The sequence below is a fragment of the Cucurbita pepo genome, chromosome 1, assembly GCF_057944985.1.
Source record: "Cucurbita pepo subsp. pepo isolate OVF chromosome 1, ASM5794498v1, whole genome shotgun sequence".
NCBI classification, from domain to species: domain Eukaryota; kingdom Viridiplantae; phylum Streptophyta; class Magnoliopsida; order Cucurbitales; family Cucurbitaceae; genus Cucurbita; species Cucurbita pepo.
In genome coordinates this window covers 19,299,513-19,312,121 of record NC_141798.1, presented here as the reverse complement: position 1 = coordinate 19,312,121, position 12,609 = coordinate 19,299,513, and the positions used below count along the sequence as shown (strand labels likewise).

At 34.4% G+C, this 12,609-nt stretch overlaps 2 protein-coding genes across 7 annotated transcripts; both read left to right on the top strand.

The window, feature by feature from the left end:
* The first annotated feature begins 12 nt into the window (after window positions 1-12).
* LOC111796349 (40S ribosomal protein S15a) lies at window positions 13-1,445 on the top strand. Its single transcript, XM_023679035.2, has 4 exons — window positions 13-171; window positions 670-807; window positions 895-1,055; window positions 1,163-1,445. Exons 2-4 carry the CDS (start codon window positions 675-677, stop codon window positions 1,259-1,261), a joined length of 393 nt encoding a protein of 130 aa, XP_023534803.1. The 5' UTR covers window positions 13-171; window positions 670-674; the 3' UTR covers window positions 1,262-1,445.
* Window positions 1,446-5,746: 4,301 nt separating this feature from the next.
* LOC111796263 (WAT1-related protein At2g39510) lies at window positions 5,747-12,114 on the top strand. Of its 6 annotated transcripts, none has more exons than XM_087128764.1 (11): window positions 5,747-5,893; window positions 5,987-6,170; window positions 6,930-7,226; window positions 8,331-8,420; window positions 9,773-9,890; window positions 9,974-10,036; window positions 10,115-10,231; window positions 10,318-10,558; window positions 10,642-10,803; window positions 10,873-11,024; window positions 11,542-12,114. In XM_087128764.1, the coding sequence occupies exons 5-11, from the start codon at window positions 9,775-9,777 to the stop codon at window positions 11,726-11,728; spliced, it is 1,038 nt and encodes a 345-aa protein (XP_086984890.1). In that variant the 5' UTR covers window positions 5,747-5,893; window positions 5,987-6,170; window positions 6,930-7,226; window positions 8,331-8,420; window positions 9,773-9,774; the 3' UTR covers window positions 11,729-12,114. The 6 variants fall into 6 exon arrangements, with proteins under 6 accessions (XP_086984890.1, XP_086984894.1, XP_086984891.1 ...); XM_087128768.1 differs by having other exon boundaries at window positions 5,764-5,893; window positions 8,342-8,420; XM_087128765.1 differs by having other exon boundaries at window positions 5,764-5,893; window positions 8,334-8,420.
* Window positions 12,115-12,609: the final 495 nt, after the last annotated feature.

Sequence of the window (12,609 nt, the reverse complement as noted above, 5' to 3'; positions counted from 1 at the left end):
TTGACGAGACCCGGTTCGGAAAGGAGCCGAAAACCAAATCTATTTAATTAAACTTACTATAAATACGTTAGGGTTTCCTGCTTTCTCTCTTCTCTCCGCTTGAACCCTGGAAAGAAGCCCTAGTTCCCGCCCCTACTCGTCGGACTTCTCGAAGTCGCCTCTGCAATTGCCGTAAGTATTTAGAGTCTTTATTCATATCAATGTAGCTTTATATGCGCCAAGATTGATCTGCTAGTATATATATTTTTTCATGTTAATCGACAGGGTACTGAATCAGGAAGTGTTCTGTTTTTCATGATTTATACGCTAGAGAGTGGGAAATTTTTGCTGTTTCACTTTTAAAGTTCGAATTCTGCGAGTTTATGACTGTTCTGTATTTTTTGTTTTTGTTTTCGGGTTATAGACACTAGTCAACGCGCCTTTCTCCTTTCTTTACTGATGTAAGGGTTGCTTGGATGCTTGCTGTTTTATTTTATATCATTTTTTTTGGTATGTTTAATGATACTCATTAGAAATATAGGCGGCTGATAGTTTGTTTTTCGTATGTGTGTTGTTAGTTGTTATATATGTTTTTCGGATCTTAGAGAGGCACCTGATAGTTTGTCATGGACGATAATGTGATTTTATAGTCTTTCTTGCATTTCACTTTGGGGATTTTAATATTTGCAGTAACAATGGTTCGCGTGAGTGTTCTGAATGATGCTCTTAAAAGCATGTATAATGCTGAGAAACGTGGGAAGCGCCAGGTCATGATAAGGCCATCTTCTAAAGTTATCATCAAGTTTCTTAATGTCATGCAAAAGCATGGTAAATGTCAAGAAGTTCACACCGGTCCTTTTTATTTGCACCTTAAACCTGCATGACTTTATTTTGTTCAAAATTTTGTTGTTTTAGGATACATTGGTGAGTTTGAGTACGTTGACGATCATAGGTCAGGGAAAATTGTTGTTGAACTGAATGGGAGACTCAACAAATGTGGTGTCATCAGTCCTCGTTTTGATATTGGTGTCAAGGAGATTGAAGGTTGGACTGCACGGTTGCTTCCCTCGAGACAGGTATTCTACTTACTCTGAGACTGCTTATTTAATTAGTATTATGCTTACGATTTATTAGTTTTTGCCTAATCCAAACTTTTATGACAATTATATTCGACTGTTTACAGTTTGGCTTCATTGTGTTGACAACGTCTGCGGGAATCATGGACCATGAAGAGGCGCGAAGAAAGAACGTTGGTGGTAAAGTGCTTGGTTTCTTCTACTAAGCAATATTGTGAGATCGATTTTTCTTTTTTTTTTTTTGGTATTTTCAGCACTTTTTGAACTTTAGTGGGAAGCAGTAGTGAGTCCTGTTTTGTTTTATTTGCGCCGTTTTGGTTGGGAGGATACAGGATACCATCTGCATTCTTTTTGAAGACCTTGATATTGTTTAATGAGCCTTTTCTTTTATCTTCTGGGTTGTTTTTGGTTTGCCCCTTAAACTGAAATTGTTGTAGTAGTTGTCTAGCTCCGGAATTGATTCCAGTTTTCCTGGACCGCAATGATCTTCTTCAACCCATGAATTTGTATGTTGTACAACTTGTTTACGCTTGGTTTCAGTATCTACACATCTTGGTGGTTTCATAAATAGTTTTGTTCAACACTTGAGACCCATTTTTTCAGAAATACACACTAGAAGGGAAAATTTGTAGGCTCCTAGAAACTAGTCTTATAGTCACCTTGTGGTGGTCAGGTCTGTTAGAATGCTTGATAAATGTTTGGGTATTCCGGTGAGAGATTCTAGGTGAAAATGAAGTGTAAGGGCCAAGCATTAGTGTGGAAACCTCTCTAGTAAACGCGTTTTAAAACCGTGAAGCTGACGGAGATATGTAATGGGCAACAGCGAACAATATCTAGTAGCGGTAGGCTGAGTTTTTTTTAGTCCCTGATTGTTGGATTCCTTTCAAGATATGTATAGGCCAATTCCTATATAAAAACCAGAAGCCATGTGTTGGTCGTTTGGTTTGAATTTGAAGTTGAGGATTAAATTCTTCTATTTACACGTTAAATTAAAAGAATTTGCCATTTGCTGATCATTAGGTTCCATAATTTGCCTTTGATACAAAGCATGAGATTGCAGTGAAGGTGTTAAGTATGTCTTCCATCTCTGTTTGCGATTTGGATGTGATCATTTCTTAATTAAGAAACCCAATGTTTCAGCAACAAGAAAGTTAGTTTAGTTAAGTTAGAAACAAAAGAAGGTAAACGATTTTCATCATTTGTAGAACTGGAATATAGAGTCCTCCGGATCGTCTACAATGGCAACTGTTTAATTGCTTCCATTCCACGAGTTTGGAAGTTTGAAAAAGCGTTCATGAAATGTTATTGTCGTTGCTGATGTTCAAGAAACAAAGGATTGAGCCATCGTCATCTATGATCATGCTTAATAACGATTGAATCAAGTTTACTTGAAATGACATTATATTAACAATATGCACGCCAAATACACCTTATACTTAGGTGATTGAGTCATACAACTATGCAAAAGTATATGTGGCCGACCTAAATATAGTTTAAACATCATATTTTTTTTTGGTCGAAAGTTGAAGCTTTTAAATCCTCACTTTTCATCTATGTTTGAGCTTAAGAAAAATTAGATTTATAAAATATGTTTGTATCAATGTTGCAAGAACGATAACGGAGGGGATATTTTAGCTATTAAAAAGTATTAATATAAGACGAATTTTGTTGATTTGTTAACAAAAATTTATTCGACCATGGAAGTTTATAAAATTTTATATCAAAGAGTAAATTTTATATTGAAATTTAAATTTATTTATTTATGTTTATACTTTTATTCATTATTTTAAATAAATGACGTTAAATATTATAAAAAATAGGGGAGTACTAAGAATTCAAAACTTCTAATATGTCACTATAATATTAGAATATGACTTAATCCTTCCCATATTGAAATTAAATAATGTTTTTTTTTTTATTTAAATATGGATCATGAGTAAAATCATAGAAGTTGAACTACAATCGCCTTAATTTATTATTGAGTTTGCATTTAAATTTTATTATGCTTCTGAAAGTTAACAAGGATGCGTATATTAACTTTCGCGCGTTCCTGAATCCTGACATTGGGATTTGTTAAAACTCCATTAAAGTTTTAACAGGATATCACTGCACAAAAAGGAAAATGTCATTTGCTCATCGCTCTCTGGTAATCCTTCTTCCACTTCTCTTCTTTTTTCGTCACAGATTCTTACAGTTGCACGTTTCTTTTTTCTGGTGGTTGGCGAATTTCTCGTTCGCGATTCGGAGTTTATCTATGCATTTCAACGTTTCTTGATTTCTGTTAACTTGTTCTGAGGTTTTTCACTCTTCCTGATGCTATATTATTGTGGAATTCCATTACGAGAACCTTGTTTTTGTCGAATGTTTGTTTGTTTGTTTGTTTGTTAACTTGTTATTCTCAGCGTGTTACATGTTCGTCTTCGATCCGGTCCTTTTTGTTTGTTCGTGTTTTGAATGCATTGCAATCTGATGAACTCAACTTTTTCCAGACGGTTGCAGTAATAGTTTGTTCTTTTGTGTTCGTTCTGTTTCTGGTTTTATAGAGCTAATAGACTAAGTTTCTAATTAGCTAGTTTTTACGACGTTACTTTGACAGGACTGTTTTACATCCTGCAGAATAGTTTCTTCTGAACATCGTTTCATTATATCTTGATGCGAGAGTTCTTTTAGGAGTCTACAGATTATAGTTTATAGTTTATACTCCTTTCTAATTCTGTTTTGTTTAACTTTTATTATTTCTATAAATGATTGTAGTGCTCAATTTTTCTGCAGTGGGAGGAAGATCGTTCTGTTTTAGTTCACTACTTTGTCGTTCATGTTATTTTTTGTAAATCTTATTTGTCATTTCCCCCCCTCTTTTCAGCGTCTTAATTTGTTATTGTTTATGAGTTTTTTCGAACACAAATTTCTAGAATGTCATTCTTTTATATTTAGTTGCGTGTTCTTCTTCTTGCTGTTTTATTTGATTCTCTAATCCTAAGCTTTTGCTTTCTCATTAGTGAGAGAGGAATGATGGGTATCTTTGGGTATTATCTCCAAGAAGTTCAGATTTGACTCATTTTTCTGATAAACTAGTACGCAAACTTTGAGGAGGTTTAGAGCAAACTCTGCTGTAGCAAAACTTGCCATTAATTGAAGCATATTGCAGGGAGGATCATATGTTGGGAGATCAAGGATCAGTACATCTCAAAATCGATACTCCGATAACACACTTTTCAAATCAAGAGCTCAAGGCTCTCCAGGTCCACGTCTTGTTCCGCTTTCTAGGCTTACTGATAGCTTCTTAGATATAACTAACAGTGTCTACTTGGAGGAAGTTCAAAGAGCTTGGGATGCTGATACTACTAGTGTTGATGAGTCATGGGATAGTTTCTCAAGAGAGTATGCGTTTATTGTTGATTGTGAGAGTATATCAGGTTAATGGTCACATGAAATCCAAGTTGGATCCCTTGGGATTGGAAGAAAGGAAAATTCCTGATGAGTTGGACCTTGCACATAATGGATTCTCGGAAGCTGATCTTGATCGGGATTTTTTTTGGGGGTGTGGAAAATGTCCGGATTTCTGTCTGAGAGCCGTCCCACTCAGACCCTCAGATCCGTTTTGATCCGTCTTGAGCATGTATATAGTTAGTGAAAGGTAACCATGCCAGACTAAGTAGACAGAATGTTGAAAGAGGCACCTTCAGCCATAGACACACAGTTCTTCAGCCATAGACACACAGTACTGTCCTCTTTATCATGTTATCAACAGGTAATGGAAAAGATATTTACATATTTCACAAGCCATTTCTTTTGCGTTTCCATTTATCATCGATGACAATGCTCCTGCCTGATGCTCCATTTTTGAGCTTGACTTGTGGCTGAAATATGTTCATTGCTTGTTGTGATGGAATGAATACCAAGAAATTCTTGCCTTGTGATTTTGTTTATTGCAATATAGAATTTTACATTACTATGATAGCACTAAAGAGTATTTCCTACCGGGGGATATCCTTCTCGTTGTATTCTTGGTTTATGCATTCTGTAAATTTCCTAGCGCTAGTTTGCTGTCCTTTCTCACATTCCAATCCTGTCTGCAGCTCTCTTTCAAGTTTGGCGTTCTTGGATTTGAGTTGGTTATTTAATGGATAACCCCAACGCAATGGTAATGTAGGAAGCTCAATTTGGTGATTATGCTTATGGGGCTCAGGTATATTTGATCAGTTCTTAATTAGAGGAGAATCAAAGTGGCTGCGACAAACAGGACTTGTGGTGATGGCAAGATTGGAGCGTTTTTCTTCAGGTATTTCGTTAAAGAATTTCCTTTCCTCTTTACTTCCAGATCAGCACAATCTCTATCCATATTTTTTCTTTCTACTTTACTATTGCGATTGTTGTGAGAATCACCTTCTTTTATGTATGAAAGGTTAACTTGGTGCTTGTGACCTTCCAATATTTTTAATTGTTTTACCCTTTCTAATTATATAAAAGTCTGTTGTGCTTCCCCTCTCTCTTTTTCAGTTGGCAATTGGCTTCCTGAGTCACTGAAATTTTATGTTCTTCGTGGTTAAAATAGTGCCCTGAGATTTTTCGTTTTGGAGTTCTGAAAAATTAGCTTATCTTTTATTACCTCATTGGTGTATTCTTAATTAGGAACCTGCATTTTAAGAGTTGAGTTGGTTTAATTTGGATATTTGGCTGATATAGATTTCATTGAACATTGTGCCAGAAGAGTGATGACAACCCTTTGCTTACACCTGAGATGGATCCTACTCTTAGGAAGCAAATCCAAGAATGCAATTGGCAAGTTGTGAATGCTTCAACTTCAGTTAATTACTTCGATGTTCTGAGGCCGTCAAGTGAGTTAATTAATAAGTTATTAAAAAAATTCAAATTTTCTTGAATTGACTTGTTCAGCAGAATCTTTATTCAATTTTACGCTCTATCTCCAGATTCACAGGGAACTTTGAAAACCTCTCATTGTGATGTCTCCCCAGAAACCTTCTTCATCATAAAGATTGTAGATACAATCTATCTTAGTTTGATGATGTAAGAAACCACTCAGGTTTTGACAAGTAGGGGACTAGATTAAGCGCCTTATCAAGGACCAAAATCTGCACTCTGATCGTCAAGAAGGTAACAGGCGTTTGATACTTTGCTCTGGGAAGGCATGCTACATATTTGATGCTTATTTACTTTCAAGTCTTACTCATTGGCTTCTAATCGTTGGTAACTTCTAAGGGAAAAAAGTTACTTCCTTGTTGAAAACACAGACAAATGGTGACTCCAATATACATCTTAGTTGGAAACTGAGACTTACATTAGTAGTTCTTCAGTGTGACCCTATCACGTCTCCCCATTGAAGTCCCTCCGAATTCCTTTTGTAAGCAATTCACAACAAATCCAACGATTAAATGTAAACATTATATTGTCCTAAAACCTGTAGTTTCTATGCATTTTTTCTGCATATGTTTCTGTTGAGTAACTTGTTATGGGAGGCTGTATGCAGTCTCGGTGCATTCTGCTCAATGCAATAAAATTAATGATCAACGTAAATTTGTTAGAAAATAATTCTCACTCTTGGCCGTTCTCACCAAAAGTTATAATTTGTATCTGCTGTTCGGATTTCTTGACAAACAAAAATTATATTCTCATATTCTGATTTGCATCTGCTGTTTGGATACGAACAACTTCTTTAATCTCTCATATTCTTGAAAGCAGTGCTGAGGTAAGACTTCTTTTTTTGAATTTATTTTGCAGATGCAGACCCACTTCCATTACTTAATGTTGTTTTTCATGCACTTTATCAGGGCTATCTGTCGTTTTCATCCACACAAAATACCTACCTGTTGATTGTAATGGGATGATTTGATAATGATGTTTTGTTATCTACAGGTCCATTTAGAGAGTCTGAGATGGATTGCAATTATAAAGGCCTTCTACGCTTTCATCAGAATTGGAATTTCCACAGAATGCCTGAGGAATCACACGTCCCCTTGTGGAAGCTGAGAGGGATTGCATTTTTAATTTTCAATGCTCATATTTTCATTTTCTCCTCTCTTTAATTAGGTGATAAATGGAAATGAACTGTATCTGTTCTCTTATTATATTGATTTTTGACTTCGCCAGAAATTTCTGATTCCACAGCGGCACTTTCTCCACTCAAAGGCTAATTTGGGATCAACTTGCACTGTGAGTATAAAGAATCTTCATGTATGTAATATTTATGTTCTCACACTAAGCCAAAAGGAAAATTGCTTGCTTCACTGCAGAAGATGATATTTCACTTCACCTAATGCCCTGCTACTGTTCTTTGTTGGGGGGTTTTGGGATCTTATATTGTAGAGTATCCATATTTATAGTCTATAATATTGGAGCATCTTGTTTGTTTATTTTTAAACTTAAAAAAGTTTTATCATGTCACCCAATTTTGAATTATTATTTTATTGAATCATTATCATTGATATGTTTAATGGAATAATGGTCTGACATGTTCGTTCAACTAAGACAATATGAACATGTCATTTCAGTATTTCATTAATAATATTATAAAAATGATTTAATAGAAGCATAATTCAATGGCTAGAGATTTAATTGAAATTATCCAAAGTTTTGAGAGTAACTCTTTTCAAAACTCAAATTGACTGAATTTATAATAGTTTAGTTGATAATATTTATAAAGGGTTTGAACGTGCATGTGATTTTAGACCTTTTTCTGCCCCTTCTGATTTCTAGAGTTTGAAGATTTCATTGGGATCATTTTGATTGTTTTAAATGATTATTTTTTGTTTTTCTTTTCCTCGAAACTGTTCAAATCTGAAGATTTAGAGATTTTTGGTTTGCTTGTTTGTTTTAGTGCTAAAAAGTTGTACATAGGACTCAATTGTACCAAACGGTTAAAATCTTGGTAAGAGTTTGAACAATAATTTTAAGCCATTAGAAATATTTTTGACTTTACTATTTTTACTTATAAATTTCGTTATTTTGTTTTTGTTTCCTTATGTGTTTTCAAAACTCAACCAAAGTTTTGATTTTTCTTTATTTTTATTTTTTTTCAATTTAATTTTTGTTCGTGAAAATTTTGTTAAGAATTTAAATATATTTGAGAAAAAATAAACAAACTGTCTGAATTTAAAAAATAAACTTTGATTAGACCGTGAGGAAATGGATTAGTATGGTTTCTTTAAAATACTATAGTTTTCCACCAAACTATTTGCCCATTTTTATCTTAAAAAATGAGAAATTGCAGGAAATGATGATATAATAAATGAATTTTTTAACAATTTTATTTTAAAGTAGAATTGCAGGAGATAGTGGCAGTGTGGCATATTTTAAAAGTGCAGAAAGAAGTTTCATTTTTGCAGAATATGAGAAAAAGCTAACAAGGTACGAGCGAGTTTATTTTAAAAATTGAGGTTTATCAAATTTTAGGTGGGTTTATCTTAATCATAATATTTGTTAATTTAAAAGTGAACTCAAAATACTTTGAAGTTGATCACTTCAATTATGGTGGCTATTTATTATATAAAATATTAAATTATCCCTATGTTAAATATTATAGGATTATCCTTGAAATATAGAAGGATAAGTTGGACATATTTCATTTGTACTTTGGTTTCTTTCTTTCATTTTAAATCAAAATTACCGTAGGTAAAGTTAGGCTATTTAGATGTTATCTTCGATCTACGGAATCAGAAATCTTATGTTTAAATTTTTTATGTGATATTTTGTACTAGTACTTATGGTTTTTTATATTAATTTTTTAAAAAGTTTTTTCAACTTTATGTCACATTTATTCTCAATAAGCATCGAATAGCCAGTTATTTTCCATCCACTTTATTACTAGCTATTAAGAAATACCGAAACACGAAATTATTCTCAAAATTATATATTCCTATTGTTCCTATTTGTAATTTTTATTTGAAAAGTTTAATAATTATGCCCCTTCATCACAATCTTGATTGAAAATAAATTTAATATGCACGAACATTTTTAAGAAATCATTTTGAATATCTAGATTATATATGGACATTTTTTTTCTTTTTACATTTTGAATTAGCATATTTCATTTTCTTTTTATTTCCCCTCTATTTTAATAAAGAAAATAGCTCGTTTTTATTTTTATTTTTAATTATGCATGCAATTTTTTGTCGTAATTATTCTTTGTGGACAGTTGAAGACAACTCAGTAGTTTAAAATATATCGAGCTTCACCTCTTTGTCAAATTCTTATACTTTTACCATTACCCACCATATTCAAATACTTGAACTAGATGTGATTCTCAAGAACATATCTATCTCCTACAGTGTTTACCACTCTCAACATCACAATGTTGATTAAAAGGTGATTTTAATATAATACGATTATGATGAACCTTTTTCAACACTACTGTTGGCAAATTTCATTTTGATTCCCTTGTTTATTTAACTGATAATCTCAACTCAGGATAAATGCTTTATCTAGAAGGATATTGATGATGTGATTTACGAAGTAATTCTCCAAAGAAATATAAACTTAAAACAAAGAGGCTATTCCAAGACATTTAATGTTTGATGATGACATAAATCCATTATAAAAGGCATGCTGAAACTTCTGCTTTTGTTGTGAATCTTTCCTATTATCACACACTTAGAGAGAGGGAGAGAGGGAGAGAGAGGGAGAGATGGGGCAAGAAGGTCAAATGTTTGAGAAGGTAAAGCCATATTTGGGAGCAATTGCACTAAGATTCGCTTCTGCAGGAATGTCTATTATCTCCAAGGCTGCTCTAAACCAAGGAATGAACCAACTTGTTACCATTGTTTATCGTTACTCTATTGGTGCCATTGTTGTTGCTCCTTTTGCCTTTGTCTTGGACAGGTATTATTTTCCTCTCTCTCTCTCTCTCTCTTTATGCTATATTTTGTTTAGCCTTTAATCATTATGACCCCATTCAATGGCAGGAAAATAAGACCAAAGATGACTCTTAGGATCTTCGGCAAGATCCTTCTACTGGGATTGCTCGAGTAAGAATTCGACCGCAATGTGACTATCCTGCATAACTATTATAATACTGAAACTTAAGCTCCATTTCTCTCTCACAGGCCTGTAATAGCTCAGAGCTTGATTTACTCTGGTACTAAATACACCACTGCAACTTTTGCAACTGCCATGTGTAATATTCTTCCTGCCTTTGCGTTTCTAATGGCTTGGATTTGCAGGTACTTATCTGTACACAAAAACTTAATACACGCACATACATCCATTTTTTTTGTCTAATTTGTGATCATTATGTTCTGTTTTCAAGAATGGAGAAGGTGAATATTAGAAGATTACGAAGCCAGGCGAAGATTTTAGGCACTTTAGTGACAGTAGGAGGAGCAATGATGATGACTCTTTTAAAAGGACCCATGTTGAATTTGCCTTGGACAAAAGAGAACCACATCCCTCACTCTTACTCCACCCTTGCAAACAAGCAAGAACCTGTTAAGGCTGCCATTGTTATTACCATTTCAAGTATCTGTTCCTCAGCCTTCACCATTCTTCTGGTACAACTCCCTTTTGCCAATTGTTATAGCAATAATTTGTCATAATTGAGAGACTAAAATTCTCGTTCCATTGGTTCTTACAGGCGCATACAATAAGATCATACCCAGCTGAGCTTACACTAACAACTTTCATATGCTTGGCTGGAGCTGTGGAAAGTACTATTTTAGCTTTAGCATTTGAATGGAACAATCCAGCTGCATGGGCCTTACATGCAGATTCCATACTCTTAGCTGCCCTCTATGGTGTAAGTTTTCATTTCTCAACTAAATTTTCTCATTTAAAACTAAAACTGAAGCCCATGTCAATGTTGCAGGGAATAATATCTTCTGGAATTGCTTATTATATCCAAGGAGTGGTGGTGAAGCTAAAAGGACCTGTGTTTGTAACTGCATTCAATCCTCTCAGCATGGTCGTAGTTGCTGTGATAAGTTCATTCATATTTGCCGAGAGACTGCGCTTAGGAAGGTAATCTACCTCCGGAATAACATTTTCTCCTCACTTTTTAATATCTGATATCCTAATCCCATGTTTCTTCTGCAATAACAAATATAAAAAGGACACTGTATTGGGTCCCGTGTGAAGGATTGTCAGGAGAGAGTCCCATATTGGCTAATTTAATAAATGATCATGGATTTATAAATAAGGAATACATCTCCATTGGTACAAGGCTTTCTGAGAAAGCTCAAAACAAAGTCATCTCCATTGGTACAAGGCTTTCTGAGAAAGCTCAAAACAAAGTCATAAGATCTTAAGCTCAAAATGGACAATATCATACCATTGTGGAGATTCGTGATTCCTAACATCTCACCCACTAATTCGGATGGTAATTAAGGTTTATTTTATTAAACTTACGTGAAGATTCGTAAGTGTTATTTTGAACGGTATGCCTTTATCCAACCAAGAATTTATTGGGTAGATTTGAGTAGGTAGGCAAATGAAATGGGTTTCTACAAAGAAAAGCAATTAGAAATTTCATTTGCAGGGTTATTGGAGCAGGTGTGATAATTACAGGCCTTTACTTGGTTCTGTGGGGCAAGAGCAAAGATCAGCTTCCATTAAAAGTGGGGAATGATGAATTACCAACTTCACACCAAAACTCAGCCACCACAAACCAGCAGCAGCTTCCAAAACCGGATGCCCCAACAGCAGCAAGCAACTCCAGTGCTTGAATTATTGGAACACAGCCCTCCAAAGGAGAAACAATTGATATTATTGGAACTTCCAAGGCATGGTTCCATGAAGCCCAATTGATTCTTTCTTTTTGCAAGAGTTTTATTAGAGATTGAATTAAACTTTTCATTTATTAATCCCATTAATGGCCTATCCAGTCCACTTGATCCCAAGTTTGCAACACTTTTTTAAGAATGAAAATGGATAAGAAATTGCAGTGGCTGGCTGGCTGGCTGTGTTCTAAATCCTAGTCACCTCATATTCCCCACCCTCTTTCTTTATTGAAATATGATGTGGATGCAATTTCACAATGGATATCCAATATGGAAATGGAAATATGAAATGGAATACCATTGCAGCAATAAATATAAATTTTTCTTTCATTCATTATAGACTTTATTAATCTTCTTGCCACCTCAAATATTAATGTCCGCCATTGTCATTTCCTAGTCATCACTGATTCGATAAATTTCTTCCTATGAAGATTTACACCCACTAAATTGAGGCCAGAGACTCAAGCATGTAAGAACGAATTGGCTTAGCTCACTTGTCGTTGGAAAGTGAGTGCCGCACAATTGCAAGTTCGCTGCCATCAATAGTGCAATTGTGACAAGTAGTATCAGACGAACACGACTCTCTACAATGGTATGATATTATTCACTTTGAGCATAAGCTCTCATTGCTTTGCTTTGGGGAATCTACTTTGAGCATAAGTTCTATGGCTTTGCTACTTTGCTTTTGGGTCACTATTCTTTGATTATAAACTCATGATCATTCCCTAAATTGACTTTCATCATCCAATACAAAAAATTAATCAATCTATTATCTCTTGAGTAATTTTATTTATGTGTGAAGACTCTCCATTCGACACCATTAGATC

What these genes read in the sequence shown, in the direction of transcription:
- LOC111796263 (XM_023679026.2), top strand. Translation starts at nt 9,697, where the DNA reads ATGGGGCAAGAAGGTCAAATGTTTGAGAAGGTAAAGCCATATTTGGGA. An exon ending in TTTGCCTTTGTCTTGGACAG is followed by an intron (nt 9,891 to 9,973) that starts GTATTATTTTCC and finishes ATTCAATGGCAG; the next exon opens with GAAAATAAGACCAAAGATGA. An exon ending in CTTCTACTGGGATTGCTCGA is followed by an intron (nt 10,037 to 10,114) that starts GTAAGAATTCGA and finishes TCTCTCTCACAG; the next exon opens with GCCTGTAATAGCTCAGAGCT.
- LOC111796349 (XM_023679035.2), top strand. Translation starts at nt 675, where the DNA reads ATGGTTCGCGTGAGTGTTCTGAATGATGCTCTTAAAAGCATGTATAAT. An exon ending in TAATGTCATGCAAAAGCATG is followed by an intron (nt 808 to 894) that starts GTAAATGTCAAG and finishes TTGTTGTTTTAG; the next exon opens with GATACATTGGTGAGTTTGAG. An exon ending in GGTTGCTTCCCTCGAGACAG is followed by an intron (nt 1,056 to 1,162) that starts GTATTCTACTTA and finishes GACTGTTTACAG; the next exon opens with TTTGGCTTCATTGTGTTGAC.